We start from the raw sequence: 23,197 nt of genomic DNA on the forward strand, positions 1-23,197 counted from the left end.
AAACAAAAAAAAAAAAACTTACCTTCTGCTCACCTAGGCAACACCTTAATCAATGGATAAATTCACATCCAAAAAACATTCAAACATTGGTCGCAAATATCTGGACTAAGTGGGAGGCTCTCCGGTACCCGTTGATTCTCTCTGACTTTCTCCTGCAGTGTCTATAGGAAATGAGGCTTCACCTGGGTACAAACACAGATTCCTGCCTGGCATCTGTAGAAGAAGAGTAGAAATGGGACAGTGGAAGGAGACTCAGGACTGCAGAGCAACTAGTCTTGCCTGCTTCAGGCTGAACATGCTGGTGTGTCAGGTAGAGGAGATATTTAATGTTCCCTGTGTCTGCTCATTAAGCCTCCTTTCCTTGCTTGCTCCAACCCCTGAGACCATGATATTCCTCTGGGACACTGGTCTGGACGGGATGGAAATTTCCTGCTGGTACTAGGGATTTCAGAAGTGTCAGGTGAATTCTGTGGCAATGTAGCCCAGTGAAGCTAATGACCTGACATCTTCAACCTCCATCCAGTGGGGTCCATTGAAGAGAATGAGGCAGACAAACACACAAGGACTGTCCAATCTTCAGGTGCCCTGAGCAGTTCCTCAGTGAGCTCAGAAACTGGCCACTTATTCAGCCCCATGTCCCTTCCACACATGGATCCCGGTCAGAGAGTCTTTTCTTGAGTTGTTGGAGTCATCCAGGGCACTGAGTGAGACATCAGAATCCAATGGGAACAGGAAGTGCAGATCTGGAGTAGTTTCTGTAGCCAATCAGCAGACACCCTTCAAATGTAGAGTAAAGCCAAGACAATATTCTACTCTTTCCTTTTCTTTATACTTCCCTGAGCAGTTAAGATTCTCCTTATGGAGGAGACAATCATAGAGTAAGTATAAAGGATTCCAGCCAGAGGGTTGCCCCTAAGGAACATAGATGAAAACCAAATTGTTAAATCATCAGGAGCCTGATTGAGGTCCCATAAATAATGACGAATTTTTACATCTGGACAGAAGAATTACCACAAAACCATCATGATTTCTAGAATGGAATTCTGGCATGATGTGAGGGAAAAGGAACAGTCCTTCACTGTTGGTGGGAATGCCCACTAGTCTAGTCTTTATGGAAAGCAATATGGACAGTCTTTCAAAAACTAGAAATTGAGCTTCCATATGACCCTGCAATACCATTTCTGGGAATATAACCTGAGAATTCAAAAAAGCACAGTAGAAATGACATATGCACCTATATGTTCATTGCAGCACTGTGCACAATAGCCAAAATCTGGAAACAACCCTATAGCCCAATAACAGATTTCTGGTTAAAGAAACTTTGGTACATCTACACAATGGAATACTATACAGCTGTTAGAAGAGATGAAGTCATGATATTTGCTTATAAATGCAGAGACATGGAGAGCATCATGCTATGTGAAATGAGTCAGAAAGAGAGGGACAGATATAGAAGGAGTGCACTCATTTGTGCAGTGTAAAATAACTAAACATGAGACTGACACCCAAGGACAGTAGATGCAAGGGTCTGGAGGATTGCTCCATAGTTGGAAGCCTGCCTCATGAGTGGGGGAGAAGGCACCTGGAATAGAGAAGGGATCACTAAGATAATGATAGTTGGAGGGATCATTCCGGATGGGAGATGTGTGCTGAAAATAGATAAAAGAGCAAACATGATAACCTCTCTGTATCTCTATTGGAAACCCTAATTCCTAAAAGTAGAGAGAGAGTATGGGGAATATTGTCTGCCATCAAGGCAGGGAGAGGGTAGGAAAGTTGGGGGATACTGTGCAGATTGGTGGTGGGGAATGTGCACTGGTGGAGGGACGTGTGTTTGATAGTTGCATGAATGTAAGAAACACAAAACCTTGTAACTGCATCTGTTGGTGATTCAATAAAATAAAATAAGTAAATAAAATTAGAAGAGAAAATAAAAAGATTTCATTAGCAATGCAAGGTGAAAGCTTTTGTCACCACATTGTGGGGACTTCAAATATTGTGGCAAGGGAAATAGGCCACCAGGGTCAGGGGCAAATTGTCCAAAACTCCAAAGAATTTAAAAAAAAAGAAAATCTGGGTGAGGAGTCCTCATAGGTGAGGACTTTGCTGTGTGTGCTTATGTTTACGCCTGCTCTGTGCTCGGGTTACCATATATGATGCATGTGATTAAACCAGGTTGAGCACATGTCATGATTATAAAAAGGGACCCCATGAGTGACAACCAGGTGTTCCTAGAAATGACTGGGAGGAAATATTTATCCCTTGTCCAGTGTGTCTGTGGACACATTGTGATGCTAAAACCCAAGATTTGTCAGATTCCCTAGTAATTTAACCTTGAATCAGGTGGTTTTCCATTACCAATCTCTACAAAAGAGCATCAATTTTGCGTACACTATGGCCAGTTCACAACTCCTTTCCTGAAAAAGAAAATGCTAAAATGGGGAAGATTCTTAGTTGTGATCAATGCATGCCTCACACTTGTAGGCAAGAGTTGGAAGTTTTCGACGTGAGGGGCAGAATTCAATAAAATATTATAAATAGGGAACCTTATACTTCACCCCAGTGAACAAACACTCTTTTATGTGGTCACCCATCTTCTGTATTCATTTATTAATTTTATTTATGTAGTTATTTATGTTATATTGGGACTTAGGGGCCATGCTTGCCTGTTCTCATGGCACTTTCTGGCTCTGTGCTCAGGAGTGACTCCCGGTGGTGTTCAGGAGAATATATACAGTGTTGGGGATAGAAACCAGGAATAGTGGGATGCAAGACAAGTAGCCTTAATTCTACTGTCTCTTCGACCCTTCATACTTTAATGAGTAGATTAATAGAAGAGTTTCCTAGTTACACAGCATGTGATTCCAAGTTCTGCTTTATTACACGTAAGATTCATCTGACGCTATTAATAAAATGCATATCAAGTTACTATACACAGGGAACACTGCAAACTTGCCTTGCTCATCATTTTCTAGTGACACTCCTTGGCATTCTGAAGACACACCAGGCTGACACAGGAGAATGTGACTCTCTGACCTTGACATATGATGTCTACAAACCAGGAAATGCAATCAGTCAGGGTAAATGTTGCCCATCGAAGGGAAATTGAAGTTAGTTTACACAGGCTTACAGATTTTTTCGTCAAGACTCATGCCTTCAAATTAACATAGTAGAATCAATGTACATTAAGAATAAATTGGGGTTTTTTTTTGGAAATGAAGATTTGTTTTTTTACTTTTTAATTTATTGAGTTAAAATGAGTTTACAAATGTGTGAATGCTGTATGTCTTGACCAATGTTACCACATAAGGATCACCAGGAACGTGGTGATAATCCTCCACCACCTACAATGCCTCTAAAAAACTAAAGCTCGCCAAGGGGCGTGAGCACTCATGGGCTCTCCGGGCGGCTCTATCTCACCACCCGCGTTCAGTGCTCTGGAACCGCTGTGTATGGGCTGGATCGGGACGGCCGTTGGCCAAGGACAGGCGAAGGAAGAACGAGGACCAAGCTGGTTGCTGATTAGTTACCGTTTATTCAATCTTCCATCTTTCCCAACTCCCACACTCCCAGCTCGGTCCTCTCTCTGGATCTACTGCAGCATCTCTGCCTTCTCCAGTCTCTCCTGCTTCTTGTCTCTCCCACCTTGCCCTCTAGGCTACACACAGCCAGGTAGCAAAATCAACTTAAGAAAGCCCTTCCTGAGGACCCACCAGGTTCAAAGGCAATACTACCTAAGGGCATTCCAAAGCCCTTCCTGACTCTTAAGGTGTTTTTCTTCTTTCCTTAGTCCAAACACTTATTAACATCTTAATACTAGTTATTTTTGGATGGACACAGCAAGAGATACATTGAGGCTTGCAAGGCAGCTCTCCTGGCAACATCTTGCCACAGACTCAGACTTTAGCATTCAGGCCAGATTAATCATTCCTAACCCCAGCAGGGTCCGAATCTAGTTATCACTGTTCGGATCATGACAGCATTTTCCATGACCAAGCTCTTAACCTATAGTTAAGCATTAGGCGCTTTGGCCAGGCCCATCTCGATGCCAGGGTAGCACACAACTCACCGCTTGCCCTGGGTCCGTCCCGTCCCTCGTCGGGACCCTGCCTTTGGGGGTGCTAGGAAGTAAGGGCAGCTGAGGCTTCGGTGGAGAGAACAGATGCCCAAGAGGAAAATATCATGTAGAGTCAAATAACATCCAGGTTACAAAAGCATAGCATTTGCTAAGTCTGCCTGTGTCCATACAAAAAGGACATTGCTCTAAATAAACTATGCAAAGGACTCAAGAAGAGAAAAACAATATTTACAGGTCAACAGAACACTAAGAAAGAAGCTACGAATAAACACAGAGGAATGGGAGTACTGTGACAGGAGTAACCCAATAAACCTAAACTACCTAAGGCTATTGTTATCCTACAAATGCCTAAGATCCTTCCCTGAGGATAAAGTATTCCAAAGTCAGCTTGATACAAGTGGTGGTTAAGGGGGAGGGTAGCTAGGAGAGAGAGGGGACCACTATGGCAAAGGTAGTTGGATATGATCACCTGGATAAGTGAGCGCTGAAAGTAGGTTAAGGTACAAACATAATAACCTTACAATGCCTTTATTGCAAATTACAATGCCAAAAAAAAAAAAGAGCAGAGAGAGAGAAAGAAAAGTGCCTGCCAGAGAGGTAGGCTACGGGGAGGGAGGCAGGAGGAAACTGGGGACATTGGGTAGAAAATGTACACTGGTGAAGGGATGAGTGATCAAACATTGTCTGACTGAAACCCAGTCATAAACAACTCTGTGTATCTCATGGTAATTCAGTAATATAAATGTATACTGTCGTGCGCCGCTTCGTCCAGCGAAGAAACACGCAACTCGGAGATCCTTTTGGCTACGATTTATTCAGGAACTTTCGCATGCGTTAGAGAAGAAATCAGGAACGGGGACGAGGAGGAAGGAGGAAAGGGGGACGCATGAGGGAGAACCGACTAGCTAGGTGACTTCCCCCCCTTATATACTTCTCCCTGCCTGTTTGCCCTCAAGTGTCTGCAGCTGATAAACTAGCCATAACTTGTGAGCATGACAAGACATCCTGATTCCCCATCAGGTGTTGTTCACAAAGCACGGTGCAACCAACAAGAAACAGGTGTTCACGAAGCACGATTCCATGGAGGCTCTCCACAGTTCCCCCTTTTTGTTTTAGAACAAGTCTGTGTAGCGACCTCGGCCCCCTTGGCCTTACCCGTCATTGGGAGCCCTCTCGCTTGTAGGTCCCTGTCTTAGGTTGGTTCAAGGGTCAGGTGGGGTATAGTGCACCCTTTCAAACTCCTCAACTACAGGAGGTCCCCTGCAGTTAAGGGCTCTCAGCTGCATAATACCTTTGCTACATCCAGCTAGACCTGATTGTTCTAAGCGAGATTATTGTTTCAAAGTTGCAGGCCAAAGCTGCGGGGATTGCTGTGCCTCCAGGGCCAGGATACCTGCAAATATCACGCCTTTGTAAATAGTTGTACTTGCTGCATTTTATATAGACACCAGGCAAAAAACAAAGCAGTGAGAAGCAATAAGGATAGTACTACTCCCACTCCACCCACCCTTTTATAAAATAGAGGGGACTTCTACTCTGGTCTTATTATTAAGGTGGGTAAGGAAGGGATTAAAGCAGGCCAAGTTGTAGCAATGGCCCAAAAAGCTGCTTCTTCAGCTCGTATCATCACAGGAACCAGGCTGAGCAGGAGCACCAGTTTCCACCTCTTGGTCTACTGGAGGCACGGTCTTCCGTGTCAGACGTTCAGGAATCCACACTGGTTCTGCCCTGTCCTATGGAAAAACACAAACAGAACCCCTGGCCCAGGTTAACACGGGGTCCGGGCCGCGCCATTCACCAGAAAGGATATCCTTCCATTTAACATATCCTTGGCACACAGGGATCTTTGAAGAATGCCTGTCTGCAGAGGAGGTGCCCTTATCAATGATCAAAAAATTTAGAGTAAAAAGTGCAATAGAGATTCTTTCTCAAGGGGGCCGTCCCAGGCCAACTCCCCCTTTTTGTTTTATTAGGCATGCTTTAAGGGTGGAATGGGCACGCTCAACGATGCCCTGTCCTTGTGGGTTATACGGGAGGCCATGAGATAAAGAGACTCCCATCTGGGCACAAAATGCGGTGAACTTAGCAGAGGTGTATGCCGGACCGTTATCTGTTTTCAGTTGGGCTGGGATGCCCCAGACTGCCCATGCTTCAAGGCAATGAGAGATAACATTTGTGGAACGCTCTCCAGGAAGGGGTACATAAGAGGTGACTTTCAGGAAAATTACCGGATGGGTTTTAAAGAAGGTCATTAGTGGATGTTTGGGATAATGATTATCAATAATATTGGGAAAAGAAAATCGGAGAATCACCCAATCATCATGTAAGTTACACAAAGAAACTATTTGAGTGGAATTATAGGGGGTAATAAGTATCTGGAAGTTTTCCAAAGTATTGCAAGCAGTCCTGAATACCAATCATAGCCAAACGGGCTACAGCTGCAGGGTATAATTCCACGGCTTTTGCCGGAGAGACCCTAGGATGAATCCACAGAAGGGGTCCCTCCTGCCATAGGTTGCCCATATGTTGAAAGCACACAAAGTAAAATGGGAAACTCAGGCTGCACGCGTGTATTACTGGCAGCAGTAAGAGTTTGCTCAATTTTGCAAATTCCATTAAGAAGGTACGCCAGTCTAAGTATTGTCTGGGCGTCAACACCGCTCTAGCCACCTGTTGCCAATATTTGGGGTCATACAATATCTGAATAAGCCTTCTACTTGAGTTAAGGTAAATGCTGCGTTGGCTCCATACATCTTTACTGATTCTGCCAAGGACTTAATTATTTTAAAATCTAGGGGCTCGTGATATCGCTGTTGATTATTATCTTCAAAAACTGGATAAGTTAACTGTAGCTCTCGCCTAACTTCTGCCCAGAGCCCGGGTTTTGCAAAAGAAAGTCCGCCTCCCGCTTTGTTAAGATAAGGGGGCGGATCATCCTCAGAGCCCTTTAGTGGTAAGTATCGGTCACTATCATGTGTCGCAGCTTCCTCTTCAATAGGGGGGTCAGAATCCCCATTAGCCCGTCCCTGCTGAAATTGACGTAGCGAGGGACAAAGAGACGGACGGGTCATGGATGGTTCTCCGGGCCTTCCTTCCTTTTTTGGGGCGCGTCCCTCCATCAGCGGGGTTCCCCTAGAGGCCTCGCTTTCCACGTCCGAACCCTCCTCTGGCTCAGAGGCTACAATGCCATGACGGCTGCCTCTGTTCAACAGTTCCTTCTTTGTCTCTCCTAACGCTACTTGTCCTGGTTGTACGGCCTTATCACACTTCTGATCCTTAGAGTAAGCATAGAAAGCAAAAGCAAAAAAACAAAAGGAAAGACAGATAAAAATCCAACCCACAAAAACATACATATCCATGGATACCATAGTCCTGACTCACCACAGGAACTTCATCGTCACGACTTCTCATGAACCTTAGTCCTGACTTACCACAGGAACCTCATCGTCACGATTTCTTGTGAACCTTAGTCCTGAATAAATCGCAGCAAGTTCTGAATCCACCAGGGGGGTATTGGAGGTCGGGTTCCCCGTACGGGCCACCAGCTGTTGCGCGCCGTTTCGTCCATCGAAGAAACACGCAACTCGGAGATCCTTTTGGCTGCGATTTATTCAGGAACTTTCTCATGCATTAGAGAAGAAAACGGGAACGGGGGCGAGGAGGAAGGAGGAAAGGGGGACGCATGAGGGAGAACCGACTAGCTAGGTGACTTCCCCCCTTAAATACTTCTCCCTGCCTGTTTGCCCTCAAGTGTCTGCAGCTGATAAACTAGCCATGACTTGTGAGCGTGACAAGACATCCTGATTCCCCATCAGGTGTTGTTCACGAAGCACGGTGCAACCAACAAGAAACAGGTGTTCACGAAGCACGGTTCCATGGAGGCTCTCCACAGTATACATGTACACATACGAGCATATGTATGTGTATGTATAAAATAATACACATACCAATATAATATTTGTAAATATGGGCATCTTAGGTCAAAGACTAAAGTTAATTAAAATGTAATTTAATGCAAAAAATAAAAAACTCACATTATAACATTTAAAAAAAACTGTACCAAAGTCTTCTACATAGGTCACAAGAACATGGTAAATTCCAAATATTTTAGGTTCATTTGGGAATACATTAGAGGGACAGGTACATGTTAAAAGTCTTTCATACTAAAGAAAGCAGAGAACAGAAGATCAAATAAAATTATGGGCAACGACAGCAAGAAATACATGAAGCAAGTCTCACTGAATAGGGAGCAAAAATATCAGACTTGTCTGGCTGTCAAGACATGAGTGTTGAAATAACAGAACCAACTTCTTTCCTAGGAACCATGTCCTATCGTTGTTTTCTTCCCAATAAGATTCTTCAGAGCCCTCTTGATGTCTTTGTTCCGGAGACTGTAGATAAAAGGGTTCAGCATGGGGGTGACCACCGTGTACATCACTGAGGCGATGGCACTTGACTGGGAGTTCCGGGTCACGGCAGAGCTCAGGTACACACTTAGGGCCGTACAGTAGAATAAGAAGACCACGGAGAGGTGGGATGCACAGGTGGAAATGGCTTTATTCTTCCCCTGAGCCGAGGAGATTCGAGGAATGGAGGAAAAGATCTTAGTGTAGGAAAAAATGATCCCAATGAAGGCACCTCCGGCCAGCAGCAATGCTGCCCCATACATGACCACATCACTGACGAAGGTGTCTGAGCAGGCAAGGTGGATCACTTGGTTTAATTCACAGAAAAAGTGGGGGATCTCCACATTTGTGCAGAAGGACAGCCACAGCACGGTCAAACTTTCCACCAGAGAATCCAGAACGCTAACACACCAGCACAGCAGAAGCAGCAGCCTACAGACCCGGGGGTTCATGATGACCGTGTAGTGCAGGGGGTGGCAGATGGCCACAAAGCGGTCATAGGCCATCACAGCTAGAAGACAATTCTCCATCACAATAAACAGGAGGAAAAAATACATCTGAGTGATGCAGTCTGCATAGCTGATGACCTTGCTGTGTGTCTGGATGTTCAGCAGCATCTTGGGGACGGTGGTGGAGGTGTAGCAGATGTCCACGAAGGACAGGTTGGACAGGAAGAAGTACATGGGTGTGTGGAGGTGGGGGTCTGAGCTGACGGCCAGGATGATGAGCAGGTTCCCCAGCACGGTGACCAGGTACATAGACAGGAAAAGCACAAAGATGAGGGTCTGCAGTTCTGGAATCTTAGAAAATCCTAGAAGGATAAATTCTGTGATTCCTGTAAGGTTCTTGGCATCCATGTGGTGGAAGGCCCTAGAAGGATTGATGATTTCTCAAATTACTTCTATATTTTTATTTGGTCTGTAATTCCGTAATTACAGAATTACAAACCACATTTATTTCAGATGTATGATTTCAAACCCTTTTTAAATGTTTATGGCCATAGCATGACTACTAGAGATTAATTTATTTTATTTATATATATATATATTCACTTTTTGGGTCATACCTGGCAATGCTCAGGGGTTACTCCTGGCTCTGCACACAGGAATAATTTCTGGTGGTGCTCGGGAAACCATATGGGATACCGGGATCAAACTGGGGTGCGTCGTTTGCAAGGCAAATGCCCAACCCACTGTACTATCGGTCCTGCCCCGAGATATAATTTATAGAGGGTTTGAATTACTGACATGTGCAGCCAAAGAGGTTAATTTTAGTGCATGATGTCAGCATCGTGTATCTATCCCTATTGCATAGGTATCTATTTCCTTGGGTACCTCTGTATATGATTTTGTCCACATTTCAGCCTTTTCCCAAGACAATATTGATTATAGCATGTTTACAGCAATTTCTCAGGCATTTGAACAATACAAAGCAAGTTAAGACAATATTGCAGTACTACCCAGGACATACCTGTGGGAGCTGGGAAATCCTCTGGAGAGAGAGGTTGCAATCAATTCTTATGTTCCAAATTCGCTTTAAATTATTATAATAATATCATTTGTTATCATTTTCTATAATATCACATAATTAAGGACAGCAACACCCTCGTGGTTAATAGTTCAAGGAAACATCATCCATGCACTCTTGGCTCCAGAATAATAAGAGCTGCCCTGTGCTGACTGTTTACACCCTAAGATTTATGACAAAAATTTGTTCTAGGGAGGTTTGGGGAAAACGTTTCCCTGACCCTGAGCTTGTAAAGAGACAACTGTTTCCCTTACAGAGAGAGCTGGCTATAACTGCATTTTGCCTTCTTTGTTTTCTGTGCCACACCTGGTGATGACCAGGGGTTACTCCTGACTCTGCATTAAGGACTTACTCCTGGTTGGTTTGGGAGACTCTATGGTATATTGGGGCTCAAGCCTGGGTTGGCCACACAAGGCAAGCACCCTATCCATTGAGGGTGGGTATCACTGCAACCCATTTTTTGATTTATGTCTGCAAACCATATCTTCTTTTATAAATAAGTTAAAAACTGTGGTTAATTTTGCATAATTTAGAGTGTAGTTTTAGAGCATAAATGCAGCCTTGGTCTCGTCTTTGTATCCTTTGTGGATGGGTTAAAGTCCCATGGCCCATGACAATCCCTGGGCCCCTGATGATGAACTAAGTTGATTTCTGACTCCTCTTCTGTGTCCTGGCTCTCTCATTGAGTGCTGATAAACTCAGACATGACACAGTGAAAAAGGGAATGCTTTAAAGAGAAACTAGACAGCGCGGGTGACTCAACTGGTATTTAGATGAGACCAGCCATTGGTGACACTGGATCAGAAATCAGAAAGTGTGGTATGAGCAGGCTGCAATTTGCAAAAAAAAATTAAATAAATAAAGTTTTCTTGGGGGCAGAACTTCAGGGGTCAGTGGTGAGTGGGATAAGCTTGTTTTCGGGAATTTGGAGAAGAGCAGAGAAGGAAGGAGCACGATGAGGGGAGGCATAAGGGAATGTTCCCGAAAGGAGATGGTCTCTATATCTCTGCAGCATTTTCAAGGAGAGGTAGACACTTTCCCACCTCTGGCTCCTCTTCAACAATATTAATTTTGTTGTGAAGAAGCATCTCATGATTGCTGAGTGTTGCCTGTTGATTCCTTTTCTGTCTCTGCAATGCAAGAGTCATCTTGCCAGAGACAGGATCCCACTTCCCTGCCATGGGGAAGGTTCCCAGTCATGTATTTGTGTCTCTGTGTGTGCTCACCCACATATTTGCCACGCACACAAAATATGTGTCAGCTCATTCTGAAATTACACTCAAGTCATGAGTCTTCAAGGTAACTGCAGTGAACAAGATGTAGTGACCATTGAAAACTATCTGCAACAAGATATAAGTCTGAATGGTGTCCACATGGCCAAGTGCAGGTGAGCTTTGATCAAAGAGAAACGGTTTCCAGCTGATTGTCAAGGCCATGCAACTTTTAGGAATATCCTTAATCCCAAAAGGCCCAAAGAAAGTTAAGAATGATCAGAGATGCGGAAATATTTAGAGAACATTCGTGAAGGATGATTGCTCCGGAACAAGGATGTGTGTGAACGTTTCTAGACATCAAGAATTTCTCTATGAAAAAAAAATATATAGTGGAAAAATAATATCCATGGCTAGGGAAAACAGGGGCTAGAAAGACTGGTCAATGGTCAGAACTAGCCACAGTGTGTGGAGGACTGAGGGTAGGTAAGATAGAGAAGAGACCACTGTGACAGTAACAGCTGGGAATGATTGTGCTGGACAAGAGTTGAGAGTTAAAAGGAGGGAAGGGATATTCTGGATAACCTTTCAGTATCAATATTGCAAACCACAGTGCCCAAAAGGAGAGAGAGAGAGGGAGAGAGAGGAGAAAGAGAGAGAGAGAGAGAGACAGGGGGCAGGAAGAAAAGCACCTGGCATAGAGGCAGGCAGGGGGTGGGAGGCAGGGGGTGATGGGAAGGAACCTGGGGACACCAGTGCTGGGAAATGTGCACCGGTGGAGGGATGGGTGTTGGAACACTGTATAATTGAAATCCAATCAGGAACAGCTTTGTAAATAAATGAATAAAATTGGTAGGAAAGAATTTCTATATGAAGGCTATGAAAGTGACAGTAGGAAAGAATTTCTATATGAAGGCTATGAAAGTGACAGATCAATTCCTTTTTTTACATAATACACATACATAAAAAGGAGTCATAATGACTTTGAAAGTTAATAAAGTAGTATACATCTTCCTTCTTCTTTTTTTTTGGCTTTGGGTCACACCCAGCAATGTACATGTGTTACTCCTGTCTCTGCACTCAGGATTTATGCCTGGCGGTGCTTTGAGGATCATATGTGATGCTGGGAATCGAACCCAGGTCAGCCAAGGCAAGGCAAACAGCCAACACCCTGTACTACCGCTCAGCCCCTGTATACATCCTTCTTAACAGTCCTACCAGTATACAAATAGAATGAAAACCAAACAAAAGCAAACAATCCAAAAGCTATCATTGTTTTGAGGGAATGGCCCGTAAAACATACATCATTCCTTGATGTCTTCATCATGCTGAGGCAAAGCACCCAATAAGCTATTGATAGGCAAGATACACAGGGTACTTTCCGTGCAGGGGGCCAACCAGGGTTGCATGCCCAACTCCTCATATGACCTTCAAGCCCTGCTGTGCAGAGACCCAAAAGGAAGCTCTGAGCACAGATGGGGGTGACCGCCAAACAAGCAAAAACGCAAAACAGTAGATTAGTCTGAAAAGTATGCAGATATGTCTGGTCACTCAGGAAAGGAAAGAACTAGATTGTAAGCTCATTGCATAGTCCCTTTCACACAGACAGATAAAAACCTCAGAGAGATGACAACAGGTACAGGTGTCTAGTGCATGACTGTTCCTGTTCAAGGTAATGTTTTCACACATTCATAGGTCTGAGTCTCCTTTACTTGCAGGAGAACATCACCGAGATAATATAGCTATAGGGTCACTACAGGATAACATTGGTTTGTCCTTTTTCCCTTTCCACAGGGAGCTTAGGTTTATCAGGTTACACCCATCACAGTGCTCCCGAGTCACTCCCATTCCTCTGTGTTTATCTGTAACCTCTTCTCTGTCCTCTCTTCCCCAACCTGTCTAGCACCTTTTCCCCTAATCAGACTGTTAACTTGTAAGGTCAGATCCTTCTAAGGACACTTGACTTGTATTCATGAGTGAAATATTGCCTTTCTCCTCTCCTTGTGTCTTTTGCATAGTTTCCTTTAAAGTAATGCCCCCCTTTTTTTTCTTTTTGGGTCACACCCAGCAATGCACAGGGGTTATTTCTGGCTCTACACTCAGGAATTACTCCTGGCGGTGCTCAGGGGACCATATGGGATGCTGGGAATCGAACCCAGGTCGACCGCGTGCAAGGGAAAAACCCTACCCGCTGTGCTATTGCTCCAGCCCCACCAATGCCCTTTTTGAAGAGACAAAGGAAGACAGTTAATTGTATGCTTTTGTAACTTGGATGTTAGTTAATCCCAAAGAATATTCACCCGGGGGCATCGGCTTTCTCAACTTAAGCCTCAGTTGCCCTTAGTTCCTAGCATCCGAAAAGCAGAGTCCCGACGAGGGACTGGATGGACCCAGGGCCAGGCGTGAGCTACGCTGGCATTGAAATGGGCCTGGCCAAAGCGCCACAATACTTAACTATAAGTTAAGAGCATGGTCATGGACAAATTCTGTCATGATCCAAAAAGTAACGAGGAGATTAGGACCCTGCTGGGGTTAGGAAAGACTAATCTGGTCTGAGCACTGTGGTCTGAGATCTATAGCGAGATGGCCCCAGGGGAGCCATCCTATAAGTTTAATGTATCTCTCACTGTGTCTTTACAAAATGATTAATATTAGGAATGTTTGTATGTTTGTTGCACTAAGGAGAGGAGAAACACACCCATAGGTGGAATTTCACTTGGGTGGGTCATCCTGCTGAATGAGAATCTGTCCTAGAAGCTTCCCCTTAGGGAAGGAATTTGCCTCTGTTGATTCTGTGATCACACCTACCTGTCATTATGACCCCCACAGCCCATGCTTGGGGATTTAACTAAGGCTGTAAGAGTGGGCTGGGGGGAGGCAGTAGCAGGAACAGAAGTATGAAGGAGAGGGATCCAAGAAGGGAATGAGGGGGACCAGGGAAGACAAAGATCCAAAGGAGAATCAGAGGAGAGTGGAGATGAGATTGGAATAAACTGCAGTTGATACCAACCAACCTGGTCCTCGTTCTCTCCTTCGACCACCCATTGCCATCAGCCACCCCGGGGTGGGGGAAGTGGCACGAGGCCAATGCATGCAGGCTGTGAGAGAGCCACCGCACCTTTCATATTTTATTTTTTGAATACACAGGTCACTATCTGCCCCCCAATTGACAACACCATATTCATCCACTTCAATTAATTACAAAGATCTTTGGACTTTTGTTCTATTTTACCAGAAGAATTTTAAATCAAATTCCTTCTTTGCCATTTTTCCTCTATTCATCTCATTGCATTGCCAACGCTGAACCCTCTGTTTCTTATTCATTAATCACTTACCTTCTGCTCACCTTAAACAGCACGTTAATCAATGAAATAAATTCACCATCCAAAACCCATACAAACATTGGTTGCAAATATCTGGACTAGGTGGGATGGCTCTCCGGTGCCCTCTCATTCTCTCTGACTTTCTCCTGCAGCATCCATAGGACATGAGGCTTCACCTGGGTGCAAACACAGATTCCTGTCTGGCAGCTGGCAGTGAAAATACGAGATAGGACAGTGGAAGGAGACTCAGGACTGCAAAGCCACCCGTCTTGCCTACTCCGGACTGAACATACTGGGGTGCCAGGCAGAGGAGATATTTAATGTTCCCTGTGTCTGCTCATTAAGCCTCCTTTCCTTGCTTGCTCCAACCCCTGTGACCATGATATTCCTCTGGGACGCTGGTCTGGACAGGATGGAAATTTCCTGCTGGTACTAGGTTTTCCAGAATGTCTTGCTAAGCATCAGGTGAAATCTGTGGCAATATAGCACAATGAAGCTAATGAACTGACATCTTCAACCTCCATCCAGAGGGGTCCATTGAAGAGAATGAGGCAGACAAACACACAAGGACCGTCCAAGCTTAAGGTGCCGTGAGCAGTTCCTCAGTGAGCTCAGAGACTGGCCACTTATTCAGCCCCATATCCCACTCTCCCCTTCTCCCCGCCAGAGAGTCTTTGCTTGAGTTGATGGAGTGAGTGATACAGGGAGGTGAGTGAGACATCACAATCCAATGGGAACAGGAAGTGCAGATCTGGAGTAGTTTCTGTAGCCAATCAGCAGACACCCTTCGAATGTAGAGTAAAGCCAAGACAATATTCTACTCTTTCCTTTTCTTTATACTTCCCTGAGTAAAGATTCTCCTTATGGAGGAGACAGTCATAGAGTAAGTATAAAGGATCCCAGCCAGAGGGGTGCCCCCTTGGAACACAGTTGAAAACCAAATCATTATATCATCAGGACCCTGATTGAGGTCCCAGTAATAATGACGAATTTTTACATGTGGACAGAGAATAACCACAAAACCATGGAGATTTCTAGAAAGGAATTCTGGAATGGATGTCGGGGAAAAGGGACACTTCTTCACTGTTGGTGGGAATGCCCACTGGTCTAGTCTTTATGGAAAACAATATGGACAGTCTTTCAAAAACTAGAAATTGAGCTTCCATATGACCCTGCAATACGATTTCTGGGAATCTAACCTGAGAGTTCAAAAAAGCACCGTAGAAATGACATCTGCACCTATATGTTCATTGCAACAATGTGCACAATAGCCAAAATCTGGAAACAACCCTATAGCCCAATAACAGATGTCTGGTTAAAGAAACTTTGGTACATCTACACAATGGAATACTATACAGCTGTTAGGAGAGATGAAGTCATGATATTTGCTTATAAATGAAGAGACATGGAGAGCATCATGCTATGTGAAATGAGTCAGAAAGAGAGGGACAGATATAGAAGGAGTGTACTCATTTGTGCAGTGTAAAATAACTAAACATGAGACTGACACCCAAGGACAGGAGATGCAAGGGTCTGGAGGATTTCTCCATAGTTGGAAGCCTGCCTCATGAGTGGGGGAGAAGGCGCCTGAATAGAGAAGGGATCACTAAGATAATAATACTTGGAGGCATCATTCCGGATGGGAGATATGTGCTGAAAGTAGATAAAAGAGCAAACATGATAACCTCTCTGTATCTCTATTGGAAACCCTAATGCCTAAAAGTAGAGAGAGAGTATGGGGAATATTGTCTGCCACCGAGGCAGGGAGAGGGTAGGAACGTTGGTAGATACTGTGAAGATTTGTGGTGGGGAATGTGCACTGGTGGAGGAATGTGTGTTTGATCGTTGCATGAATGTGACAACCATGAGAGCTTGTAACTGCATCTGTCGGTGATTCAATAAAATAAAATAAATAAATAAAGTTAGAAGAGAAAATAAAAGGACTTCAGTTTGCAATGCAAGCTGATAAGTCTTTGGTCACCACATTGTGGGGACTGCAAATATTGTGGCAAGGGAAATAGGCCACCAGGGTCAGGGGCAAATTGTCAAAAACTCCAAAGAATTTAAAAATAAGAAAATCTGGGTGAGGCAGCCCTCATAGGTTAGGACTTTGCTATGTGTGCTTATGTTTTCACCTGCTCTGTGCTCTGGGTAGCATATATGATGCAAGTGATTGAACCAGGTTGAGCACATGTCATGATTATAAAAAGGGACCCCCTGTGACAACCAGGTGTTCCTAGAAATGACTGGGAGGAAATGTTTATCCCTTGTTCAGTGTTCCTGTGGACACATTCTGATGCTAAAACCCAAGATTTGTCAGACTCCCTAGTAATTTAACCTTGAATCAGGTGGTTTTCCATTACCAATCTCTACAAAGAAAATATTTTGCGTACACTATGGCCAGTTCACAACTCCTTTTCTGAAAAAGAAAATGCTAAAAGGGGGAAAATACTTAGTTGTGATCAATGCATGCCTCACACTTGTAGGCAAGAGTTGAAAGGTATCGGGGTGGGGAGGGAAATTCAATAAAATATTCTAAATACGGAACATTATACTTCACCCCCAATAAAATAGGGGTGAAGTATAATAAAATAAATAAATATAATAAAATAAATAAATAAAATATCATAAATAGGGAAGCCTATACTTCACCCCAGTGAACAAACACTCTTTTATGTGGTCACCCATCTTCTGTATTCATTTATTAATTTTATTTATGTAGTTATTTATGTTATATTGGGACTTTGGGGCCATGCTTGCCTGTCTCATGGCACTGTCTGGCTCCGTGCTCAGGAGTGACTCCCGGTGGTGTTCAGGAGAATATATACAGTGTTGGGGATAGAAACCAGGAATAGTGGGATGCAAGACAAGTAGCCTTAATTCTACTGTCTCTTCGACCCTTCATACTTTAATGAGTAGATTAATAGAGAGTTTCCTAGTTTACACAGCATGTAATTCAAAGTTCTGCTTTATTATATGTAAGATTCATCTGACACTATTAATAAAATGTGTATCCGTGTCTCCAGAGCCTGGTCTCCCTCCTTGACGTGAACCACCTGGGAGGGGCTCAGGCCCTCCAGACCCTCGCCCAGCACCTGTCCCAACTGCTTTTCTCCCAGCCAGATTTTGCTAAGAACATTGACTTCCTGGAAGCCATAAGCAGTGCCTTGAGGGCCCTTTTGCAAACAATGGCCTCCAAAAACATTTCTCAGTGCATGACTCCTGATCAGCTGGTGACGTTATGCAAAGCTGGCATTTACAGTAGTAACGTTGGGGTTCGGGTGAATGTTGTCAGCATTTTAGGGATCACTGGCAGTGTCCTTGCCAAAGAAGATGGCACACTTGAAACGCTTAAGACCATCGGATGCTTCCTGCTTGAGGTTGCCACGAAAGACCCTTTCTTGGTGGTTGCAAGAGAAGCTTTGAACGCTCTCTTTGATGTTTTTGCAGATGGGAAAGAAGCCGAAAGGGCCTCGGTTCAAATTAAGTTGTTATCTGCACTGAAAGAATTCCAGCCTGTCTTCAAAGCGAAGATACGAAAAGAAGGGAGAGAAAAATACAGCCCAGAGCAATCGTGTGTTCTTGACAACGTGGAGATGAACTTGAGAAGGTTCGTTGCTTATCAAGAAACTGTTGAAAATGACTCAAGCGTTAAGCCTTTGGAGGAGAGACCCGCCCGTGTCCTACCCGCCGTGCCCAGTGCCAAAGAGCTCGAAAGGGATTCCTCAAGGCTGGCTGCACGTGTCTAAGTGTCAGTTTAGAATATCTGTGTTCCTACTTTAAATTGAAGTTCTCATGTCTGTGAGAACTTCCCCTCTAATCTCTGAAATCAGTTGCGCTTCCGGTCCTTTCTAAATCCTGTGCCTGGCGTGTTTTATTAAGCCAGAAGCACCAGGAACAGAAACTTGGGGCTTCTTAGGTGGTTCTTTGTGAACACTGAAGAAACTCAGAAGCAGTCTTGTTTTCCTGGGCTGGTGAGATCTGGGGTGTGGGGTGCTTGCCTCGTGTGCCCCTGACCCCAGTTCCATCATCCCTGGTACTCAGGCACTGCCAGGTGTGACCCAACACGACGCCTTCCCCCAGATCGGTTCAAAGCAAACACACAAAAATCATGTTTCCCTTGAATTCTGCCAATGAAAATTCAAAGCATTGCTTTGATGGTTTTTTAAGCCAGTATCATCTAATAGTAACACTGAATCTTAACTTATCTAGGAAGAGAAACTTTTACAAATTTATAAAATACTTTCGTATGAAATATGCCAATTATGTTTGCGTTTTGTGAAGAACTGAAAGGAGTCGAATCTGTTTTCTTACCTGACAGCATGTGCTAATGAGATAGATCATGAAGTCAGTTATTGAGCTGGTCAGTTATTGTTCTGAATACCACTCCATGATATGGAATCAGAATTGGGATAAAATATTTTTTAATAAATAGCTTTTAATTTAAAAAAATGTGTATCATCAAGTTTCTATACACATGGAACACTGCAAACTTGCCTTGCTAGTCACTTTCTAGTGACACTCCTAGGCATTCTGAAGACAGGCCAGACTGACACAGGAGAATGTGACTCTCTGACCTTGACATTTGATGTCTACACACCAGGAAGCGCAACAAGTCAGGGAAAATGTTGCCCATCAAAGGGAAAATGAAGTTAGTTTACACAGGCTTACACAGTTTGTTTTTGTCAAGTCTCACGCCTTCAAATTAACGTAATAGAATAAATTGTTCTAGAATAAACAATTAAGAATGACTTGGTTTTTCTTGGAAATGGAGATTTGTTTTTTGACTTATTAATTTATTGAGTTAAAATGAGTTTACAAATGTGTGAATGCTGCATGTCTTGACCAATCTTACCACATCAGGTGGTAAGATCATGATCCTTCACCAGGAACATGGCGATAACCCTCCACCACCTACAATGCCTAAGATCCTTCCCTGAGGATAAAGTATTCCAAAGTCAGCTTGATACAAGTGGTGGGTAAGGGGGAGAGCAGCTAGGAGAGAGAGGGGACCACTATGGCAAAGGTAGTTGGATATGATCACCTGGATAAGAAGTGAGCGCTGAAAGTAGGTTAAGGAACAAACATAATAACCTTACAGTGCCTTTATTGCAAGCTACAATGCCAGAAAGAAAGGAGAGAGAGCAGAGAGAGAGAAAGAAGAAAATCACCGGCCAGAGAGGTAGGCTAAGGGGAGGGAGGCAAGAGGAAACTGGGGACATAGGATGGAAAATGTACACTGGTGAAGGGATGGGTTATCAAAAACAACTCTCTAACTGTGTATTTCATAGTAATTCAGTAATATAAATATATACATGTACACATACATGTATATGTATATATACATATGTGTCCAAAATAATCCACATACCAATATAAATTTTTTAAATATGGGCATCTTAGGTCAAAGAGTAAAGTTAATTAAAATGTAATTTAATGCAAAAAATAAAAAACTCACATTATAACATTAAAAAAAACTGTTACAAAGTCTTCTATATAGGTCACAAAAACATGGTAAATTCCAAATATTTTAGGTTCATTTGGGAATACATTAGAGGGTCGGGTACATGTTAAAAGACTTTCATACTAAAGAAAGCAGAGAAAAGAAGATCAAATAAAATTATGGACTACACACCAGCAAGAAATATATAAAGCAGGTCTCATTACAAAGGGATCAAAAATATCACACTTCTCTGGCTGTCAAGAAGTGAGTGTTGAAATAACAGAACCAACTTCTTTCCTAGGAACCATGTCCTATCGTTGTTTTCTTCCCAATAAGATTCTTCAGAGCCCTCTTGATGTCTTTGTTCCGGAGACTGTAGATGAAGGGGTTCAGCATGGGGGTGACCACTGTGTACATCACTGAGGCGATGGCACTCGACTGGGAGTTCCGGGTAACGGCAGAGCTCATGTACACACTTAGGGCCGTACCATAGAATAAGAAGACCACAGAGAGGTGGGAAGCACAGGTGGAAAAGGCTTTATACTTCCCCTGAACCGAGGAGATTCGTCGGATGGAGGAAACGATCTTAGTGTAGGAATAAAAGATCCCAGTGAAGGCACCTCCAGCCAGCAGCAACGCTGCCACATACATGACCACATCACTGATGAAGGTGTCTGAGCAGGCAAGGTGGATCACTTGGTTTAATTCACAGAAAAAGTGGGGGATCTCCACGTTTGTGCAGAAGGACAGCCACAGCACGGCCAAACTCTCCACCACAGAATCCAGAACGCTAACACACCAGCACAGCAGAAGCAGCAGCCCACAGACCCGGGGGTTCATGATGACCGTGTAGTGCAGGGGGTGGCAGATGGCCACAAAGCGGTCATAGGCCATCACAGCTAGAAGACAATTGTCCATCACAACAAACAGGAGGAAAAAGTACATCTGAGTGATGCAGTCTGCATAGCTGATGGCCTTGCTGTGTGTCTGGATGTTCAACAGCATTTTAGGGACAGTGGTGGAGGTGAAGCAGATGTCCACGAAGGACAGGTTGGCCAGGAAGAAGTACATGGGCGTGTGGAGGTGGGGGTTTGAGCTGACGGCCAGGATGATGAGCAGGTTCCCCAGCACGGTGACCAGGTACATAGACAGAAAAAGCACAAAGATGAGGGGCTGCAGCTCTGGTTCCTCAGAAAATCCTAGAAGGAGAAATTCTGTGATTCCTGTAAGGTTCTCGGCGTCCATGTGGTCGAAGGCCCTAGAAGGATTGAGCAGAACCCCATGATGATTTCTCAAATTACTTCTATATTTTTATTTGGTCTGAGGCGGTACAGAATTTCAAACCACATTTATTTCAGATGTATGATTTCAAACCCTTTTTAAATATTTTTGGCCAAAGCATGACTACTAGAGATTAATTTATTTTATTTTATTTAAATATATATTTTCACTTTTTGTGTCATACCTAGCAATGCTCAGGGTTTACTCCTGGTTCTGCACGCAGGAATTACTCCTGGTCATGCTCAGAGACCATATAGGATCCTGGGATCGACCCGGCATGCGTCGTGTGCAAGGCAAATGCCCTACCCATTGTACTATCCGTCCAGCCCCAATATATAATTTGTAGAGGGTTTGAATTACTGACATGTGCAGCCAAGAGTTTGATTTTAGTGCATTAGGTCAGTACCATATATCTATCCCTATTGCATAGGTACAAGTATCTATTCCCTTGGGTACTTCTGTATATGATTTTGTCCACATTTTAGCCTTTTTCCAAGACAATATTGATTATAGCATGTTTACAGCAATTTCTCAGGCAGTTGAGCAATACAAAGCAAGTTAAGACAATATTTCAGGTACTACCCAGGACATACCTATGGGATGCTGGGAAATCCTCTGGTGAGAGAGGTTGCAATCAATTATTATGTTCCAAATTTGCTTTAATTATCATGATAAAGTTATTTGTTATCATTTCCTATAATATTACATAATTAAGGATAGCAACATACCTGTGGTTAATAGTTCAAGAAAACATCATCCATGCACTCTTGGGTACTGAATAATCAGAGCAGCCCTGTGCTAACTCTTTACACCCTAAGATTTATGGCAAAAAATTGTGCTAAGGAGGTTTGGGGAAAACGTTTCCCTGACCCTGAGCTTGTAAAGAGACAACCGTCTCTCTTGTAAGGGAGAGCTGGCTGTGACTGCATTTTGTCTTCTTTGTTTTCTGTGCCACACCTGGTAATGCTCAGGGGTTACTCCTGACTCTGCATGCAGGACTTACTCCTGGTAGGTTTAGGGGACACTATGGGATATTGGGGCCAAAGCTGGGTTGGCCACACACAAGACAAACACCCTACTCACTGTGATGTGGATATCACTGCACATCCATTTTTGGATGTATGTCTGCAAACCATATCTTCATTTAAATATAAGTTAAAAACTGTTGTTAATTTTGCATAATTTGGAGTGTAGTTTTAGAGCATAAATGCAGACTTGGTCTGGTCTTTGTATCCTTTGTCGAATGGGTTAGAATCCCATGGCCCATGACAATCCCTGGCTCGTGATGATGAACTAAGCTGATTTCTGACTCCTCTTCTGTGTCCTGGCTCTCTCATTGAGTGCTGATAAGTTCAGACATGACACAGTGAAAAAGGGAATGCCTTAAAGAGAAACTAGACAGCGAGGGTGACTCAACTGGTATTTAGGTGAGACCAGCCGTTGATGATACTGGAGCAGAAATCAGAAAGTGTGGTATGAGCAGGCTGCTATTTGCAAAAATGTATAAATAAATAAATAAAGTGTTCTTGGAGGAAGAACTTCTGGCGTCAATGGTGGGTGGGAAAAACATGTTTTAGGGAATTTGGAGAAGAGCAGAGAAGGAGAAAGCACAATAGGGAGGCATAAGGGAATGATCCAGAAAGGAGATGGTTACTGTATCTCTGCAGCATTTTCAAGAGGAGGTAGACACTTTCCCACCTCTGGCTCCTCTTCAGCAATATTAATTATGTTGTGAAGAAGCATCTCATGATTGCTCAGTGTTGCCTGTTGATTGCTTTTCTGTCTCTGCAATGCAAGAGTCATCTTGCCAGAGACAGGATCTCACTTCCCTGCCATGGGGAAGGTTCCTAGTCATGTATTTGTGTCTCTGTGTGTGCTCACCCACATATTTTCCACGCACACAAAATATGTGTCAGCTCATTCTGAAA

The 23,197-nt window shown here is 43.7% G+C and overlaps 3 protein-coding genes across 3 annotated transcripts; 1 reads left to right on the forward strand and 2 right to left on the reverse strand.

The window, feature by feature from the left end:
• Nucleotides 1-8,393: 8,393 nt before the first annotated feature.
• Nucleotides 8,394-9,341, reverse strand: LOC101555215 (olfactory receptor 7A17-like). Its single transcript, XM_004614985.2, has one exon. It carries the CDS (start codon nucleotides 9,339-9,341, stop codon nucleotides 8,394-8,396), a length of 948 nt encoding a protein of 315 aa, XP_004615042.2.
• Nucleotides 9,342-17,565: 8,224 nt separating this feature from the next.
• LOC129401830 (HEAT repeat-containing protein 3-like) lies at nucleotides 17,566-18,294 on the forward strand (the record flags this gene model as incomplete). The annotated part of the gene is made up of 1 exon (XM_055124713.1): nucleotides 17,566-18,294. A coding segment is annotated over one exon (729 nt), but the record flags the coding sequence as incomplete, so codon positions are not given.
• Nucleotides 18,295-20,285: 1,991 nt separating this feature from the next.
• LOC101555480 (olfactory receptor 7A17-like) lies at nucleotides 20,286-21,233 on the reverse strand. The gene has a single exon (XM_004614986.1). It carries the CDS (start codon nucleotides 21,231-21,233, stop codon nucleotides 20,286-20,288), a length of 948 nt encoding a protein of 315 aa, XP_004615043.1.
• Between the last annotated feature and the right edge of the window lie 1,964 nt (nucleotides 21,234-23,197).

This window comes from Sorex araneus, chromosome 2 (genome assembly GCF_027595985.1).
Source record: "Sorex araneus isolate mSorAra2 chromosome 2, mSorAra2.pri, whole genome shotgun sequence".
NCBI lineage: Eukaryota > Metazoa > Chordata > Mammalia > Eulipotyphla > Soricidae > Sorex > Sorex araneus.

Bases quoted from the DNA above. Each gene is read 5' to 3' on its own strand.
- LOC101555215 (XM_004614985.2), bottom strand. From the start codon at position 9,341: ATGGATGCCAAGAACCTTACAGGAATCACAGAATTTATCCTTCTAGGA.
- LOC101555480 (XM_004614986.1), bottom strand. From the start codon at position 21,233: ATGGACGCCGAGAACCTTACAGGAATCACAGAATTTCTCCTTCTAGGA.